The 20,746-nt window shown below is 46.8% G+C and overlaps 1 protein-coding gene across 5 annotated transcripts in view; it reads left to right on the top strand.

Moving 5' to 3' along the window:
* BEND7 (BEN domain containing 7) overlaps nt 1-20,746 on the top strand; it is a 77,303-nt gene that overhangs the window by 4,675 nt on the left and 51,882 nt on the right. For all 5 annotated transcript variants that reach the window (XM_039877418.1, XM_039877415.1, XM_039877413.1 and 2 more), the window contains exon 3: nt 19,825-20,127. In XM_039877418.1, the coding sequence (XP_039733352.1) occupies nt 19,825-20,127 (303 nt within the window). The remainder of the gene's footprint in view (nt 1-19,824; nt 20,128-20,746) is intronic.

Genomic DNA, 20,746 nt, shown 5'->3' with positions numbered 1-20,746 from the left:
TGAAAGCCCAGGGTTGGGATAAGCTTTCCAAGTTATCTGGCAGGAGAACCTTAGACATCAAGAGACGAAAGACCGAACGTGAGCATGAAAGTGTGCCTGGCTTACTTCTGAGTCTTCTGCTCATTCTGGGGAAGGTGTGATACGCTTTCCAAAGAATGTTTAGGAAAAAAAGCGGAAGAGCAAATGATTACGCAAACGTAATTTCTGGAGCAATTGGGAAGAGTTATGGATAGTGTGTGAAATTAAGAATTTTGTTTTTGACCATGTTATGAAATGGACCTTTTTTCTTTTCTACCTTATAGTTACTCTTCTCAAAACACAGATTTAAGTCACGTTTGTTTCGTAAGTTGCCAGCATCTATCCATAATATAACTTCAGGGAGTTTGTTAGCAAAACTCCAGAAGAACTGTTTCACATATAATGCGGTCCTAAAACACAGCCCTTCGGAGGTTGCACGGGATTTTCTGTGGTCAGACACATGTGTTACCCCTGACGCTGTGAGAGTAAAGTGCCTGTCCCGGGGAGAGAGGGCGCTCCAGAATTTGGCAGAGGTTCCCACATGAACAGTGTTTCTCTGGAATATTCGTAGGCTGTCGGCTACGCAGGGCACCCAGCACAGCAGGACGGCTCTGCAGTGGGAATGGCCTGGCTGTGTGCTTTGCGGCCACTCGCACATTTTCAGTGTGGTAGCAGGGTCAGCAGAGGTTACTCGTCCCAGTGGGCATTGACTTTGTCAAGCTGGCTGTGATGGGCTGTGGGAAAGATTTGAGCATGGTTTTACGGAAGAACTTAACTCCTTTTAATCAATTCAGCAGGTGTTTTTGGGAAAAATACTATGAGCTCAGCACCTTTCTGGAATGGGAGTGGGGTTGGGGGTAACCAAAGAAATGGATAGGACAGGGGACCCTGCTCTCCAGGGTGAAAATCCAGCTGGGGAGATAGGACAAAATCGGGACACGGTGAAGGAGCAAGCTCCAGTCGTCATGACAGCCACAGTTGCTGAGCGCTTACGGTGCGCACAGCACTGCGAGGAATACTTCACGTGAATGATCTCATTCACCTCTCAGAGCAAATCTAAGAGCCCTTATCATCCCTGTTTTGTAGAGGAGACTTAGCGGTGCTAGGTGGCCCGCCAGTGGTCTCTCAAATAGCAAGCGCCACAGCTGGGACCCCGCGCAGATGTGCCCAAGCCGTGAACACCCCACCGTACCGCCTCTCTGTGTGTCCGATGATCAAATGGCAAATGTGCACCTGTAGGGCAATGAGCGAAAGCAGAGTTGGAAGGGAAGGATCCAGTTCAGGGGCTGGTGGAGAGCTGCCGAAAGGCAAGGCCTGGGATTCGGGAAGGACTGGGATGCACAGGGGGAGCCGGGGGAGACGCGGCTGGGAGCGCGATGCACAGAGGGAGCCCCGGAGGCAGGATCGGGGTCATTGCAGCGGGACGTGAAGTGAGGGTCGCACTTGGTGGTTCAGAAAGCGCTCTCACATCTGTCGTCTTGTGACTTTTGCAGTGTTCCCGTGAGGTAGTCAGGGGGTGTTATGGATCCCGCTACCCCGAGGAGGAAACAGGCTCCGAGTTAAGTGGCTTGCTCATAAATAGCAGAAGCTGGAGCAAACCCAAGTCCTGTCCAAAGATCTTTTCCCTCTACCGGGTTGAGACAGGCAAGTTCAAGGATCACTGGAGGGACCTCAGCTGGCGGCAAGGCACTTTGAGAAAGTATTTTAATGAGGCGATTTATTATTCAGAATAATAACACTAACACTCAATAAAATCTCTTCTTATACATGGAATGGTGGTTTAGATTTATGGTTATAGTATATGAATTTGAAACATGTCTATTTTTTAAGTGTTCATTTATTCATTCAACAAATATTTATTGAGCTCCAACTATGTGCCAAGCCCTGTTCTTTTTAATATCCAGTTCAGTTATGAAAGTTTGAGAAGATGAAGCACAGGGTGTAGTAGCCATGCCAAGTGAGCAGGGTCAAGATCTCCGAATTTCTGATTCTCTTTTCAGTGGCCTTCCTGATGATGGCTGCCCCCGCCGGGGTCCCCAGAGACTCCTCAAAAATGACCTACTCGATAACTTCCTTCCCACTTTTCCAAGTGGTCTCGGGAGTTAGGCCCTAACGGGAGTGTAATTTTCCTCCCCGAGAAGTGGGTGGGTCCACGTGTGAAAGGGGCGGGCTCTTCCCCTGGTGTCCAGTGGCCTGCCCTCCCCCCACCCCCAAGGGCTCAGAAGCCAGGCCTCCTTCCAGGAGGAGGGAGGCTGCGGTGTTTCACTGCATCTGTGGCCGGAGTTCCTGCGTCTGTGGCCGGAGTTCCGAGAGCGAGAAGCCACCTCCCATACAGTGACAGGCTGAGAGGGCAAAAGAAAGACCCAGCCGCCCAGCGCACCCGCTCTGCCGCTCCGCCCTCGGCACCGTGGCCCCACCACGTGCTCGGGTCCCTGACCTTTTTCACGCCAGTTCTCCCCTTTTTTGGTGATGGAGTGAAGGGGGCAGAACACTACGAGTGGCTCTTGGGCTTAGGAATGTGGCCAATGATAGTAGGTGTCATTTATGGAGAGCTGGCTGTGTGTCAGGCGCAATGCTTCTGACTTTGTATATGTTACCCCGTTACTTGTCCCAGGAAAGGTATTCTCATCCCCACTCAATGGGTGAGGAATTTGAGGAGTTCACAGTTACTCAGGGATGGAACCAGGATAAAACCGGGGTCCGTCCTTCAAAACCATGCCCTTCACCCCCATGTGGAAGCCCGGTATGTCCAGCAGGGGAAAGGGGAGGGGGCTGCCTGAAGCAGGGCTAGGAGACCCAGGGCGCCCTGTACCACGCCCCACACTCCTCTGCCCCGCACCCCTGCGAGCCTCTGCAGAACTGTTAGGGTGCCCTCATCACAACTTGAAAACCTCTGGTCTAGATGGTTTCCAAGGTTTCCTAGCAGAGTCTAAGATGAGAGAGCCTCTAGAGGAAGCTTCAGCGCCGGTGGCGTCTTTGAATGTTAAGTGCACAGATGAGCGTGTCTGTAGCTATGGCTGCAGACTTAGTCGCCCGCAGGTGCTGCTCCCTGCCCAAAGTTTGGGAGGCATTTGCAGTTAGGCCTGTCGCATACTTCCATTTGTTATTTAGTTAATATCACAACTACATCTTGAGGCCAGTGTCATATCTGTTACACAGACGGGAAGCTGAGCTCAGAGATGGCAGTGATTTGCCCAGGGTCGCACAGTCATCGGTAGCCTCATCCAGCTCTGCACTCTCGTCACTGTGTCGTCACTGTGTCGGAGCTGCGAGCAGTCCCGCCCCACCTGTCCCATTCTGCCCGCCCGGGCTGATCTTAGGCGGCCGCAGCCCCTCACCCTCTCCCCAGCACCACGTGAAGGGAGCACCATAGGTAGAAGGAGAGGGGTGGCTGGAAGCCCCGATGCGGGAAAGCCCAGGGCCCCTTTGGGAAGAAAGGAGCTAAGGCTTGTTTAACTCCACCGCACGCCGGGCACTTCCCACACTATCTCATTCACCCCACGCACCAGTTCCGAGAAGGTACGGTCATGCCCATTTTTAGATGAAAAATGGGCCTTTGGAAATGTCAGTTTGCCTAGGGTCATATAGCTCAGTAGATAAGATCCTAGATTTGGACGTGGCTTCCCACATTCTTTCCTCTGGGCCGTGCAGCCTCTGAAGAAGGCAGGCCCCGCTCTCCTCCCCCTTTGCCGCTCCTAGCTTACCTTTCTAGCCTTATCCTCCTCTTCCCCCTTAGTAAAAACGCTGCTCGCGTCCAGCTGGTCTCGCGCCACTCCTTCCCGAAGCACGAAGCACCTGCCCTTCGTGGCCCCCGTTCCTTTCACCTTCCTAGTTTCCCCATACCGGGCTTCTCCCACGTCTCACCCCGTGTCCACACTTCGTCTAGTACAACCTGGTCTCTCCTGTCGGTTTTTAAAGCTCAATTCACACACTACCTGGAAGCCTTTTCAGTCTGTAAAGCACAGTAGAAAGAAGTCAGATTTACAGTCCGAAAACCGTGCTTGGGATCTTAAGCGAACAGCTCATAACACGTTGGACAGAACTCTAGAGGGCTTCATCTTCTATCATGGACTAGTGACGCCGGCCCGACCCCTCATCCCGTTCCCCTACAGCACACAGGAAATCCTATATAGTAAAACACTTGCCAAAGTAGAAAATGCTTTATATTTGTTATTATCCCATTTTCCCTTCTCCTTCAGAATCGGAAGGCATCTCAAAAGACAGTTCAAATCTTTGTTATCGAAATGCATGGATATATCGGACACTGTTGTATAGGACTCTGAAGGTTTGTTTTAAAATATTCTGGTGTGTTAAGATGTTAGTGACATTTAGTGAACCAAACAAAAATAGGCCCCATTTAATTGGAAGAAGCTTTTTAAATATACCAAACTAGCACAGAGACTTGGAATTTCTGATGTTGATTTGTGAGAGTCAACTTGAAATCTTTTTGAAAGCCAGCTCCACACTGAAAACCAAATTTAAAAGTAGTGTATGCTCTGCCGGTTTCAAATTCTGCTGTAATGTCGCTACAACTTTTTACAGAGGTGCTGAGGATAGCAGTGACCTGTTTCTAAATTGATTTTGACATTGTTAGATCTCAGGTCCATGGGAGGCAAGTTTCAGAAAACAAAGGCATGCACTAAACAACAGCAGACCCTGGCGAAAGTCACGTTTGTGAGGGGACGGCCCCTGCACGCGGTGCACGAGCCAGGCCTGCTGGCCGAGGCCCGGGTCTCGGGGGAAGCTGCCTCTTTCTGTTTCTCATATAGGCTCAGTGTGGTTCAGCAACCGCCCAGCCAGGGAAATGTGTGCTGTGCTGTGATAGCTTGCTTTTCCTACATAATCGTGACCAAATCATTTTTTTTTTTTGAAATCCACGAAGGACAGAATCTAAGAAGATGTATTAATAATTTAGCCTCTCTGGTTCCCATGGGAATATGGATTTTTACTTTTGGGAGAGAAGAATATGGCCATCTATAAGATAGAATAAAGATTTCGGAACAGTGTGTTTTGCATCTCGAAGTTAAAAATAGATCTAGGACATTTACACGGCAAATCTGTTATTCTTTTAAGTTAGTGGATTAGTGGAGAGAACGGTACCTGGAGAGGAATGTAACAGCTTTGGGGAGGGGAAGGAGCTGGCAGAAGGAACAGGCGCGGAACCTCAATGATTTATCCAGAGGGTGCCTTCAAGCCCCTTGGAGCATTGCGTGCAGCTCTAAGGGTTGCTCCCCTGCCGGAGCTGCTTCTTTGACTGTGGCTTATAGGTCGTAAGCATGACCAGTGAGACCCTCGTGACCTGCCACCTGTCTGCTTGGAGCTTATTCCCGACACCTCCTTTCTCGCCTTCCATGCTTCCGCCACACCTAACCGCTTTTCTTTCCTGCAGCGGGCCCTACTTCTGCTCTTTTTCAGCCAGGTCATTGCTCACCTTGGTAGCTGCACGTGCCACCTCCTCTGCTGGGACTGGCACATGTGCACCATCCGCCCTCTTCTCCGCTTGGCTCTTCTTATCTCTAAAGACTCCAAGTTGATGTAGCTTCCTCCAGGTAGTCCTCCCGATTCCCCTCTCACCTGCCCTTCACAGCATCCTGCGCATGTCCCTATCGAAGTTTACTTCTCTCTCTCTCCCACTGGGTCGTGAACTCCCTGAGGATCACCTCTGCCCCCACTGCCCAGCACTGTGCTGGTCACGTAACAGACATCGACAGATGCTCAGTGAACGAGTGAGGAGTCTGATTTTTAAATTCAAAATAAAGTGGCGAAATCAGCCCTTTTGAAACTTCATTATTCAACTCTTTCACCTCTTAAGTTCCCACCCTGGCTTTCGAGGTGAAAATGTACACATCCTTCTCGGAAGCTAACTGGACCTCACAAATCAGGAATAAAGTCAGTCGGCACTGACGAGGGAATGTCATTTTTTCATGACGTATTTTTCTTTTTCATTAGGTTAATGGCAGGCCCCTTCTAAAGTTTACCTCTGAAACAGGTTACAACACTGCGCCCTTGTGCGGATGCCAGCCCCACCCCGCTGGGGCCTCGCAGACTCCTGCACGATGTGAAGGTGCCTGTGGAATCGAATCGTGCAGGACTGTGGGCCTGGTGTGTGCTCTGCTGGTCTCTGCCAAGAGTGACCTCTACCACCCTGTCTGTATTCTCCTTTAATGTCCCTCAGTTCTCGGCTTGAATTCCTACAGCACAGGGTTTTTAGTTTATTCTGTTCCTGGCGCACAGTACTTTGCACAGAGTAGGCTCTCAAGAAGTAGTTTGGGATAAACGAATGAATAGCATTTAAAGCATGTTACATGTTAGCTCATCTGAGCAGCACGGTCTGTTGAGTCGAGACAGTGCGGGACTGTCCTGTGCATTGCGGGAGGTCTTGATCCCAGCCTCTGAACATTGGCAGCATAAATATACATAAATTTGGGGAGCACCCCATTTAGTCACCGCGACAATCAAAAACACCCCTACATATGTGAGCTTGAGTGTGGTCCTTCGCAGGCCAAGATCATGGGGTCATCGCGTAGAGCAGGAAAAAGAAATTATTGCATTGCTGTAGACCTGAGACCCTTCCCTCATGAGCTGTCTCAGATGCCGCCATGAAAGAGGAAAAGGTGAGAGGCTGTGATGGACCAGTCAGCCGCAGCACCGTACCCAGGAGACAGAGATCCGAGGGCACGTTCTGTTCTTGGTTAGGTTACTGTGCCTCCTTTCTAGACACAAAGGACAGCTTATTGCATGCATACGTAGTCATATATTATAAAATCATTAAGAAGTTTAGACAGATTTCCTTTCAGTATTCCAGACAATCAGTATCCTTATAAATAATAATCCATAAAATTGTTTTGTTAGTATTGCTTTTTATTCAAACATGTACAAATATACTGTGCTATTTGAATTCCAAGGGTTTTACAATGTTTTTTTACTTGGAAATCAAATTTTATATCTGAAAGGTTAATGGAGAAAACTAATTATGCTATCTGGTAACCAAATGTGTGATGAGGCATTTGTCTCTGTAATTAACAGCAAGGAACTTTTATAGTTTCATAAAATCAAATGCTACGTAGAGGCTTCTGCGAACATTTGTTTGGACTAGGTGTCCAAAACAGAGATGTTTATCGATGATATAAAGTTGAGCTGAAATGCAGTGCAGGTGTCTGTGCATCTCACAGCATTTCTCATTGTTGAAATGGAAGCCAGAAGATTAATAACTTCAGTTTGTCATGATGAAATAAGTAATGTGTTCTTGGAACAGTGGTATGGTACATAAGTTACTCAGTAATTCCAAGAATTTATTCTGTTCCAGGAATAATATTCTTAACAATTTATTTCTACAGAAAAAGTTGATGCAACATAATAGCCTATGCAGTTGCTTGTATGGCTAATGGAATTATATCTCAAATATGATTTTATACCGACATATAAAATGTAAAGAACCCCTCAAAAATGCAAGGTCAAGGTACAACATGAAAGTAAAAAGTCAGGAGATGCAAAAGTTAAGGTTCTTCTGTTAACATTAACTCAGTCTCATTGCACATATATAATTTTTTCAATTACTAGTGAGACTTTAATGGACACCTTAATAAGTATTGCATGAAATATGGTTCAGGAGGAGTCGCTACAGGAATGTTAGCTTCAGCATTCTCGATAAGCCTGCTGTTCCACTGTGTACTCTGGACGAGAGAGCCCGTGCCAGAAGCAGCAGCAGAAGTGTGCCCACATCTGATCTGTCTTCCTCTGGTTTACTTTGGTCATTTGGGGCAAGCGACTTAATCTTCTCACTTGTCGAATGGGAGAAATGCGTCCCTGTCCATAGTCTTTGATGACCTAAGAGGACAGCGACGATGAGCTGTGCTCCTTTGGAAATGCTTTCCTAAGAAGACATGATTGCATATGGGCACCAAGTGGCTGGCCTCTGCGTGCCACCCCCACATACTCCTTAGAAGTGAGGAGAATTCTTTCATAGATGTTCGTGTACATCTTGCACATCTTGCTTCATTTTTGCACTTACTGTTTTTTTTTCCAGCTATCCTCAACTGTAGCTTCCTGTCATATCTGATACTAGAATTTACTTATTCTTATATTCATTTGGTAAATATTTATTGAATAGCCATGAGGCAGGCTAGGACAATTTAAAGCCTATCTGGTTGTGATAAGGGAAACTAAGGCTTCTATGGGAATGTGGAACCAGGGGGGCCTTGCCAGGCCTGGAGCATTAAGGGGGAAGACCCTTGAAAATGTGACATTTGAACTGAGTCCTGAGACAAGTATGGGGGTGGGGCTGAGGATGCGTGAAGTCCAGGAAGTGGGAGCACTTCCGAGACCTCCCTTACCTAGAGGGTCCCCTGGTTGTCCATTACAGCCACTGGTTAGATTTGGGTTTAATTGTCCGAGGTGAGGCCCGGGCACTGGTATGTTTAAAGTTGTCCAGGTGACCCTAATGTGCAGCCAGACCTGAGAGATGCCACTTCAGAATAAAGGGAGATGTGGGAGGCACTGAGGCTGGAGAAAGAGGCTGGGGAGGCCGAAGCAGAGAGCCCCAGGGAGGTGGGGGCGGCGGGCAGGGAGCTGGCTCCATGCTGAGGCCGTTGGCATTGCGCAGAGGTGAGTCAGGCAGGGGCTTGCAGGTGGAATACACATTGCAGGGGACAATACTAAAGGCCTTTGGCAGTTGCCCCATCAGATGATAATGGGGTTGGGGGCGGAGAGAAGTGGAAGGATTCAGAGCGATTTAGGACTCAGTGAGCAATGGCTGTGAGAGGGAGGGGAGGAGAGGTATGTCCCAGGTTTCTGGCTTGTGCAGTGGAGTTGCTTTTGAAATGTCCAGGTGGGCTGTCCAGTAGGCAGTGGGACGTCTGGGTCTGGAGCCTGAAGTGGGGTCAGGGCTGCAGTCGTCATATGGAGAGACGTGGATCCAGAGAGCGTGGAGGACGAGAAGCCTGCCTAGGGCCATGTCCCGAGAAACTTCACATTTAAGGCAGTGCTTGTCACACCAGTGCTTGTGACCTTCAAGTGGGTCTCGAAATCGATTTAGCAGATTGTCACCAAAACTGACTACAACAGTAACGATGGCAATGATAGTAATAGTGAAGCGGAACAGCATAGAAAATGTCAGAGTGCATTTCACGCACAAAGGGTGAATCGGGAGACTTTTGTGTTAGTTGTGTGCATGGGATACATATGTGTGTGTTTAGGTCATCGTGAAAAATGTATTTCTTGCTGTGAACCAGGGTCAAAAAAGTTTGGAAGCCACCGACGGTGGCCTTACCCCCTGCAGATTCCCCGTTAGTCCCACTCAGGGAAGCCTGCCATGCTCCAGGTGCCTTTGGACCCAAAGTCATCAGAGTTCCCTCAAAGAAAAAGGCGCTGGGAACATGGTCCAGTTTTCATTATTAATATTATTTACATCAAAGATGAAACTGTATAACAGCATGCGCATTTAATGCGAAATATTTAAAAATATTAAACGACTGAAGAACTGTGATACAGCCAGTACTTAACCGTGCTCCCACTGAACTGAGCATGGTGTGATGTGTAAGACACCATCTCGGGAAGGAGGGGAGCTTTGCGCTTCCCCACTAGCGTTCTTCAGAAGTTTTCTGTGGAGGAGAGCAGAGGGTCAGCTTTCCAAATGATGTTACAAAGGACTGTCCCTTCCTAAACAGCAGATTCCGAACATTTATTTTATCTCTGGTTGAATGAAGGCAAGATTTTGGTTACACAGCTACAGGAATATCAAAGTGGCTCTTAATCTGCAATTTGTTATAATTTTTCTACGTACATCGTCAGCCTTTGATGACTTTGGCTCTACATTCAGTGGAATCGTGGACACACGTGTTCCCAGGTTTAATATTTGGCTTTTGTGGAACTAATAGGGTTCCCGTGAACCATGTTTCTAATTTAAAAGGAAATAATCTGAACCTTATTCTTCTGAGTCCGAAACAGTGCAGCTGAGCTGGAATCCGTAAGAAAGTTCGGTCCAGTGATTTCATTGTTTCCGCCGTGTGTGTTAACATAACTAGGTGGTTACGGTGCTGACTAGTTCATACAGTGCCCAGCACATGTCATGACAGCTTCCTGGACACCGCAGAGCTCCATTGTTTTGTGAGTGGAGTCCTTCCAGCCATTCAGCCTGTCCCTCGAGCAGTTCAGTAGAGTATGCCAAGTGGTTAGACCTCGGAGGCTGACGGATCCAGTGTAAACCTCTAATCTCAAAGTTTTCTCCTAAGTAGAAGTGTTCTTCAGTATTCAAACCCCTCCCTGCTTATCAGGATTAAGTGTAGGCAGAGTGTTTGCCAGAGGGCCTGGTACATAGTAAGCGTTCCATACATGGCGTCGTTCACACTTTCCCCGCTACCCACATCCAAATTCCTTTTAAAATACATCCTTTGTAATGAGCTTCAGGAGGAGGTAATCTCAGCATGTACACCACGGGTTGCAAAATATGCCACACCCAGCACCCTCCTTCCTCTACTTTCTTGTACTGCTGTCTCTAACTACCTGCTTCTAATTTTTCCTGAGTAACATTATGGAAGATGTTTTTGTGTCCGAAGCTGCCACCAGCAGTAGTAGCCTTATAGCCAGCTTTGTGATACCAATGGGAAAAGGGTATACAGAATTATTCTAGATTATTTTTCCTACAAAAAAAGTATGTTCATTTCAAGATGGTTTTTAAAGTTAAAATTTACAAAGTTGAAAACAAGATAGAAAGTAGAAGCTCCTATTCTAATCACACTCACCAGTGATAACCACTGTTAACAATAGTGTGTGTAAAAAGTGTGTGTGTGTGTGTGTGTTACAAAAAAGGAAAATGGAATCACGACCTATCGTATTTTGCGACTCTTTTCACTTCACTGAATCGCCATTCACCACACACAGACTGAGCGCCCAGTCTGAGCCAGGCAGCGAGGCCCTTGTTCTCCAGGAGCGAATGAAGTGATCGTGATCTCCACCATCGTCGAGTTTAGTGTCCCACATGCATACTTCCAGATGACTGGAGAGGGCTCGCTGTTATTCTTTACAGATTTGTAAACATACGCCATAATTTCATCACACTGATACACGATAATTCATTTATCTAATGCTCTGTTGATAAGTGTTTGGATTGTTCCCAAATGATGCTGCAGTGACTACTCTTGTATGTGTCGTGGGTACTTATTTGTTTGGATATTTCTGTAGGAGAAATTCCTTTATGTGGAATTGCCAAATTTCTCTTGAAAAATGTTCCCCACCAACAGCATACGAGAGTGGCTGTAACCTTACACCTTCACCAGAGATGGGCTTTATGAATCTGTGGTCTTTGCCAAATTAATACACAAAGAATTTCACATTATTTAATTTTTATTATATTAATAATTAGGAAGATTAAAAGATTTAAACAGCTTATTTCTCTTGTGAATTACATATTCATGTCCTTTGCCCATTTTTCCATGATTGGTATTTGTCGTCTTCATTGATTTATAAGATCTCTCCTGTGTATTTGAGATTTTAAGTCTGTGGCCTGATTATTCCTGAACATTACTTGAAGTGGTGGCTTCTGACCTCGTCGCTTAATGATGGCTGGAGTTACACATCAAAGGAACATTACGTTGGACAGCCATGTTGTATTTATTATAAAATACAAGTTCGTTATCCATGACAGAAGAACACCTGGGGGAGAGATGAGTGGATAAACTGAACTGGTTGGGCAGTCCTAGCTGTGTCATATCATTCTCTCCTATTTTCAGGATGAAGTAGAAACATCAAGGTCCTTCCGTTTTTGTCTTCAGTGCCTTAACTTCAACTAAGCTTATTCACCATCACCCGCTTTGTCTTCCTTGGCCCTCAGGCTTTGTTCAGTGCGGTTTTCTCTTTTATCTTCCCAAAAGCACCCACGGAAGTTCTGGCCATCTTTCATCCACCAGCTCAAATCTAACCATCTTCCTGAAGCCAGCTATCATCCGCCCAGTTTAAAATACTCTCTTCTTCTCCTTAATTCCTGGAACACTTGAAATTTTTATGGTGTCCAAGGCATTTAAAATATGCCCTCTTGGTTTTGCCTCCGCCATCATGGACACTCTAAATGTATTCCTAGAAAGCGTAGCTGGGGACATTTAAAAGCCTGATTTAAAAGCAGCAGCCCTTTGCTTCCTGTAATGGTCCAGCTACCCTTCCACCGGCCAGAGCCTCTTAAACCGGCAGACGTGTGACTCTGGGTGCCCAGTGTCGTTCCACGGGCTGCGGGAATCTGCACATCTTGGGTGGAGAGCACAGTATAATGTTTGCGTTTATTTTTGTAGATAAAACAAAGACATCAAAGAAAATTGTTCCTTATTCTCCTCTTAAGACTTTACTCCCAAACTTCTCGTGGCTGTTTATCTCCTTCATCTGGAGGTGTTCTTTGAGAAGCAACATGACGGCCCATTTCAGCTGCTGGTCCTTGATTCGTTTCCAGGTATTCCTCTGCTCCTCTGGCTCTTCATTGCCAGTCGCAAGCTCTTTTAGCCCTTTTGGCTTCGAAGAACTGTTTTCCAGCTAAGATCCATGGCATCCTTGCTCAGTACCTGTCCTCAGCCTGTTTAAGGCAGTAGGTGGCCCACACTGGGCGAGCGTGCCGACGCGTTCCAGGAGAGGCATTGTGTTCTGGGAATTGCTTGTGCATTCGTTTGTCTTCCCTGCTGGACTGCAAACTCCTGAAGGGGAGAGACTGTATCTTATATTTCTTTTCTTTTTTCATCACCCAGGATCTCGTACTTAGTAGCAGTGCACTAAATATTTATTGACTGGATGAATGGACCTGACGTTATCTAAATAGATTATAAAGAAACTTGGTTGTCCTCTAGATGAAAATGCCATGAATGCATTGGGCTGCTTAATTCTTTTCCACCTATAACTTTCAGTTTAACAGGGTCCTCGAACACGGCAATGAATTTGCAGTTTAGATGCTCCTTATCATAGTCTTTGATTCAACCAATCAAATGATCCTGTAGCCACTTTTTCGCCTCTTGCCTGCTCAGTGGCATTTGGACTATGTTGTGTGGCGCCCTTGGAATTCTCGAATGTACTCCAAGGACTGTTTCGGGAATGTGGTCCTAGCACACTCTCCTCAGCAGAACGGCGCTGCTCTTCCTTTGTTGGGGTCCCACTTCAGATTGCATCTCAGAAAAAGGGCTCACTTGGAAACCGTCGTGCTGTCCTGTAAGCTAGTGCCCTGCAGAACATTTTCACTGAGTTAGAACGCCAGTCTTGCTTGTCCCTTATAAACATGCTGTGTCCGTGAGGGCGGCCAGGGGGGACCTCGATAGCATCTGCGTGTCAGTATGAGTTTGGAATCAGGGTGCCGACCTCAGGTCCTCTCATAGCACACGGTCTACTTCAAATTCTTTCGCTTTTAGACTCATTGGTTGAGATTTGTGGTGAGAGCCACAGCATAGGCACGAAGGACCCCGTCTCCTCTTCCCTGCTCCTACCCTCTCTGCCGTAACGTGACAGGCTGTAGTTCAGTCTTTTCTGCAGCATGGCTCCATGCCAGCTGCTACCAGTATTTGGGCAGAGATACTTGGACCACTTAGTACAAATCCTGGTCATCTTAATATTTCTCACTGATAACTCATCTTTTTCTGTTTATTTTTTAACGTCATTACCTAAAAAATACAAGGAGTTTTACAGCGTTTTTTGAAAGTATAATCACGGGGTCGTGCAAGCACCACCACTATCCACTTCCAGAACTTTTGCAGCATCCTGAACAGAAAAGCATTCTTACGGTCACTTCTACACATCTGCTCAGATGCTTCTGCGCATTTTCTAGCATTTATGAACTGGAAGAGTCAGGTCTTTAAGACCATATGTTGCCCAGCCTGGCTACAGTTTCAGTCCATTTTTTCCTTGTTGATAAAGGACAATGTCCTTCCCATAATAACCCATAATATAGTTGAAGATAATTAAGTCACTTAATAGCCGTTTATTTCTCAGTGAAACAACCCGACTCTTTTAACCTTTTCTTGTTCCTTGAATCTTTATTCTGTTGTTGTTGACTTTTTCATTATCTCCTTAAGATTCTCAGCAGCCTCTTTAAAATAGTACGAAACCAGACACAATACTATAATAAAAGTGGACCAATACTGGTCGGAATCAGGGGACCAATACTGAGTATAGTGGAGGAATTGTCCCTTAGTTCTTTGAGTTTCTGTCAGCCCAGTGTTGAGGCAAGTTACCAAGTGTGGTCCCCCAGCTGGGGGATTTGATGTTGGGGTCTGGTCCAACCCTGGTGACTGCTACCTACCTCAGATATGGAGCCAGGAGGAGTAGGGTGTCTCACTCTACCAGCCTGGAAACAAATGAGGTCATAGCCCTTTCAATATTGAAATGGGGCCTTGAGCTTTCTATGCGTTGGGTTAGTAGGAAATCTGATATCTCCATATAGGGCATCCTTCCACGCCCTGAATTGTTAGTGAACCCCGGGGCTTACTCAATCCAGAGGGCCAGCTACTACAGGTAATAGTAGTAGCTACTACAGGTGACAGAATAGTTCTGGACTACTGCTCTGTCGTCAACTTTGTGCCCAGGAATTGCCTGCTTATTATCTAAATTTTCTTTGTCAACACTAGGCCATTATATCCCCACTCCCCGGCAAGTTTTTTTTCCTAATTCTCTGACTGGTATTAGTATATCCGTCAGCCACCCGAGCTAGAAACCTTGGCGTTATCTCTAACAGATTCTTCTCCTGCACCACATCTACCCCTATCTGTACATCCAGTTAATCACCAAGTCTGCGTGATAAAACTGAAGTGTTTCTCTCTCCAGTGTCACCCCCAGCAAGTGGCACAGACTTCCATGGCGTTCACGTAGCCTTTAACAATGACAGTCAAACAGGTTTTCTCTCTCACACCACGTTCACCATAGTTTTGCCAGAATTGTTATTCCCAAGGTTGGATCCGATTATTTACTATCCTCATATTAAAAGGGATAATGAATTTAAAATTACCCATAGTGATAACCCAGTATCTCCAGTGTAAAATTACTCTTCCTTAGCCTGGCAGGTAAGGTCCTTAATGGGATGACCTCGCTCCATATTTGAACTTCATCACCTGCCACTTTCCCTTCGGAATCTTAAACACCCAGCACTCAGACTGCTATTCAGGGAGCAGGGCGGACCATGGTGCAGCCCTGTGGCATCGACTCAAATAACAGTGAGCTTTCTTCTGGGGCCGGAAGAGTGACGTTTGGGGGAGCCACCCTCCCCAGCCCCGAGGGAGTGGGAGGTGAATGACAGCCTGGGAGAGGCGGGCTCCTCAGGGGAGGTCCGTTGGCTCAACCAAGGACGCAGAGTCGTCTGCAAACAGTATGGCAGTTTGCTCTCTGAGTTCTGGGGCACCCGGGTGGAAGAGGTAGGTGTCAACAGGCTGGGAAAAATCAGGACCATTTTTCAGAATTAATTTGAAGGGATCTGGGTAAGAGATGTTGAGAGATGGGGGGTACCTTTTAATTCATACCAGATCTTTATATATCTCGATAAATGTTTGTCGAGCAATTTATTTCTGGCACTTTTTCATCCCATTCTATCAATATATTTCTTATATTTCAATATATCTTATATATCTTAGATTTCTTAGTATGACGTTTAATTCTACTGGATTCATTCTGGTCCTAATAAGCCATTTCTTTCACTTGCTTAAGAAAGGTTTACAGAATATCTACTACACGTCAACACTAGTTTATCTGTAGGGCAGAGATGTGGTGACTGTTCTTCGTGAGCCTCCATAAGAAGTCATACATGTAGATGGACGTACGATGTTTACATAAACCTCTTGCTATTTGCTTGTATGTTGGCATCTTCTTCTCCTATCACCCCAGACCGTGATAATCATGCTCTGTGTAGTATATCCTTCTCTCTTGGCCAAGCAAAGGAAGATCCTGTGTGATGACTGCTCTGTTGCAAGACTCTGTATGTGTTACATACATTCTTTCTGTAAAGGAAAGTGATCTCATAGAGCCTTGAAATTTAGCAAAAGACAGAATTCAGGCTGCATCTTGTTTAGACCACGTCCAAGAAGCATAGTTACCAACCTCTCAAGAGGATTCCCATTGTTTTACCTAAAAGGGAGCCACATAGCATGGTCAGATTTGGTTTGTTTCGTCTAAAAAGATACGGCCTCTTCGAGTTGAGTGTGAGTGAAGAGAGAGAGAGAGGTTTGGAAAGAAATCAGGAAAATGCACGGTTTCCTTACAGAATCACGCTCTTAGATAGCCCGTTGCCCCTACGAGTTCCCTCTTCCTGGCGTTTACACACGGAGAAGACATTGACCGATTAGAACTGGAAAGACAAACAGAGGGCGGTGAATGCTTCAAATCTCAGTCGCTCATGTACTTCGCACCATTTTTTTTAAATCAAAGAATTTGGGCTCCCTCAGTTAAAAAACAAACATGGGCGTCATGGTGAGGATGGAATGCACCCACTTTTTCTGAAGAGGACGTAGGTGACTTTCAGACACCTGTTAGCACCTTGTAACCGCGAAAGCCCCACCTCCCTCTCCCTTGGGCGCAGAGCACAGATCTGGTTCCGACCTTCGTTTTACACCTCGGGAAGCTGGAGTCTGAGACGCGTAGGTGACTTGTCTCATATCACGTAGCAAGTGAGCACAGTTAAAAAGCGAGTCCCGGTCTCGGGAACACCCGCTGGCCTGTCCACGCCCCACAGCATCTGGGGACAAGCTTCTGCGGCTCATCCGCAGCCAGCGCCCGCCCCATTCCAGCTTCTGTGAGTTGACCCAGCTTTTCAGTCACATCGCTACTTTTAGTCTCCAGGTCTCACTTCCGACTCTCTGCTCTGCCTGTCCCAAATGTGCAAGGAAACACTCCCCCTTGCTCTGCGGGAGCCTGTCGCCGCATGCGTGCGTGTGTGTGCGTGTGTGTGCAACCTAGCTCAGGACCCTGCTTCTTCGGCTAAAGGAAGGACAGTTCAGTTACCCCAGGGACCATTCCTTCGTACACGTCCAGTTGTCCTCTAGGGACGCCCAGCCCGCCTCCTCCAAGAAGCTGTCCCAGTCAGCCCTTCTTCAGCCTCCCCCAGCCCACCACTGTCCTCTCACTGATTTCTGCAGTTTTCTGTTTTCTGTCCTTTGAAATGTCCTCGCAGCCAGATAGACTGTGAGCTCTCTGCTGAGCGAAGGTGTCAGGTCTCCCTGGGCCCCTGCCATGTCCCTTCACAGCACAGTTTCTTCCTCCTGGGTCCCCCCAGGTCCTGATTTGCCGTTGTTGTTTGTTTGTTTTCTGTTTTGACTTTGAAAGAAATGTATCAAACATCTCAGGACAGCCAACAACTGGAATCTCCCTTTATACTTTTCCCTTCTTTCCTGGATTCAGCCTACAGCTTAGGATTCTGGTCCTCCACATGAAAATACAAAGTGTGCAAACTCGAGTTAGTGTCGTAGTGTTCAGTGGTATACGTTCTAGAACTCTGAAACTAAGGTCGTGACAGAGCAGATTTGCTCCTAGAAAGTTCCAGAATCCTCACGACTCTTTCCTCCCTCAAGACAGCACCTTATCATAGAATTCAATCTCCAGAGCGGGGTGGAACCTTTGAACAGGGAGCATCCCATTGCCATGATGCACAGGGTTCCTGTGGAGAAGCAAGCTGGCACTGACTCCAGACCAGGCAGCCTGTGGCCTCTCTGGTGCCGCTCTTGCCAGGGAGCCAGGAGGAGGGGGAGTGGCAGCCGCCAGCCGTGCCAGCTAGCAGCAGCCTTTGCTGCACACAGGACTTCCCTGATCCAGAAGGTTGAGGACAAAATCCCTGCAGGAACGAAGCTTTTTCTTGCTCAAATTGTGCTGTTAACTAGCCAGGAAAGTAGTTTGGGTGCTGAAATTATTGTCACTTCTGCCTGCAGATTTATCTTTCAGAATTCCTGTGGGAGCAACTCCAGACACACCCTGTTCCATAGACATCTCGAGGAGGTTGTAAATTCTGCTGGCTCTGCATTATTTAAATCGTGCTTGGTCATTCTCATAAAATCTGCAACGTGATTTATTATTTCTACATTGTAATTTTCACAGGTGTTTGATGTAGAAATGGTTTTATTAAAAATTAAAACATTTCTCCTCTCAAGCATATTACCAACACCTAACAATATTGTAAATTTGGAAATCTGTGTCATTTCTATGTTCACCCATGTCAGCTATTAAAGGCAGAATTAGCAATTTTTATTACCATTAAAAAATTTTAAGAGACTTATTTCAAAATAGTACATAAAAGTTCCCTTATAGTCAGTAATGTGTTCATAAATTAATTAGCTGAATAGCTAACTAAACAACACAAAATACCTAGATTCATTGTCCAGTTACAAATTCTGCAGAGAAATCTGGCTCACATGTTTGCAAGTGCGATAAAACATCATTACATTAAAAGTGCCGTATGTATTTGCAGGAGCTGTTTTCTCAATAGATACTTTCTGGGGGCCTTTTTCTTTATCTTATAGTTTAAATTTCGAGTGTTTGGTAGAGTGACTGCGTGCACGTTTACACATATCCTGGCGTAATAAGACTTTTAACACCAGACTTGAGGGGGGAAAAAAACCATTTTTCTTAAGACTTATAAAGATACTGGCTTATGTATAATTTAAGAAGTTAGTATGTTTGAAATCGCTCCTAATTAACATCAGCATCTTCTAAAGTTCTTATTTATAGAAAATATTTTATATCTGTATAATTTTAGAGTCATCTTTAAACAATATTTATTAAATACCCCCAGTGCATCACAGAGATACTGTAAAAAAAAATCCCCTGAGGGAAAAAGAATCTTATAAAAAGAAGTTAATGTAAAAGTTCTGGAGATCTGTTACACACTATGAATATCCTTAACTGAACTGTGCACTTAAAATGGTTAAGACGGTGAATTTTATGTTGTGCTTTTTACCACAATTTTTTTTTTTAAAAAAGTCAATGCACAGGTGAGGTGGGGTTTGAAACAACTTGTTCCCTTTTGCACGTAGTTACCGAGTGGAGGTGGCAGTGGTTTGGGTCCTGGCAGGTCCAGGGTGGGTGGCCTGGAGGATGGGGCTGGGGACAGGGCGGGGGTGAAGGGCTGCATTTCCTCTTCTGGTGCCTCTGCAGCCAGGGACCCCCGACATCACTGGGTCGAGTCACAGTTCCAGGGGTGTCTTCCCTGTGAGTTGGCCTGAGAAAGACAAGACCCTTCTCCTTTGCCTCTATGCTCTCTGCTCCTACACTGTCACCTCGGAGGGCGATGTCCCCACGGACTATCACACTGGAGCGAACCCTCTGTTAACGGTGCTGCTGCTGTGCCAACAGCTGGTCCTCAAGGGGCTGTACATCCCAGCCAGCACCACACATCCGTCGCGGTACCTGCACCGGACAGCTGACGGGTGCGCGGCCCCGCCCCCTGGCCATCATGAGTGGCCGCGGCAGCCCCAGGCAGAGGACTTCAGCCCGTAGTCCCATCCCCAATGCTCTGCCTCAGCCTGTTGCCCCATGACTCCCTCCCCCAGAAAGCGCTTTCAAGGAGGGAATTTAACGTTTGTCCTCGATGAAACCCACAAAGGAAACGTCTTTTATCATAAGGGAATTGGCCAGGAAGAGATTAAACTGAGATGCACCAGGAATGTGACTGGTTTCGTCAGACCGCGGCCAGTGTCCTTGCCTTTCATTTCTGTGGCTTACTGAAACATCTAGAAGCCTGCATCTGGAATCAGTAATCTTTGCCATTTCCTGAAGGGGCGGGTGGGAGTCGGGGTTTGGCTTTGGTTTGGTAGTAGATTGTTTTTTTTCGTTTGCTAACTTACAGCAATGTATCTTTGGCCCTGTTCCCATTAGGAGGCGAAAGCATGGAAATTAAAAAACAGATTACGGGAATGAGAAGATTATTGAATGACAGCGCCGGGAGGATATATCAGCGCGTCGGCAAGGAAGGAGAAAAACTAAAAGAAGAACCCCAGGATTTGGACCCCATGTGGCCTCAGCGTTTGAACTCCTCTGCTGAGGCCCCGCAGAGCCTCCCCGCTTCCTCCCGGGGCGCCTGGAGCGAGTTCCCACCCCAGAGCGGGCAGTTCGCAGGGCAGACTGGCCCCCGCTCCAGAACCTTCCAGAGCCAGCCCCACACCGCTGGGAGCTCCAACGGTAAGGCTGCCATGAGACATCCGGAATGCTCTCACGGTTTGGGGGGGTGGGCGTGCCCCAGCGTGCTTCGTGCCTGGTCAGCGTGCACACTACAGTCAGCCCTCGCCCAACGTCATCGCTAGGTAGGCTCTTGGGAACAGCGACTTTAAGGAAATGACATGTAACAAAGCCAAATTTACCTGCGGCTAACTGATAGAAGCAAGAGTTAAATACCTACAGCCTATTTCTGGTCTCAAAAGCATCACCAAACTTCTAAATAAAGACCCCACACACTTCTAGGGACCACCCCCCCCACCCCGACAGGACGCCCTTTCATCACAGGGCCACTCAACACACCCCACACTCACTGAGACCGAGACAGGTAGACACGTGGGTGAACCTCCCGAGTTCCCCCTTGGGACGCGGGAGGAACCTGAGCACCAGAGAGAAGCCGCGCAGACGTGGGGAGAATGGACCAACCCCACACAGACAGTGGCCCCGGCTGAGAACCGATTTTTTTTTTTCTCATCAACATTATTATAAGAAAATGACATTATTTGAGGACCTGCAGTACAGTAAACCCTCCCTTAATCACCTGCCTTAGCTGAGTTATTTTAAAAGACAGACAAGCACAGAGGAA

Source organism: Pteropus medius, unplaced genomic scaffold, assembly GCF_902729225.1.
Source record: "Pteropus medius unplaced genomic scaffold, Ma_sr-lr_union100, whole genome shotgun sequence".
NCBI lineage: Eukaryota > Metazoa > Chordata > Mammalia > Chiroptera > Pteropodidae > Pteropus > Pteropus medius.
The sequence above is the reverse complement of the archived record's forward strand: the minus strand, read 5'-3'. Positions and strand labels throughout refer to the sequence as shown.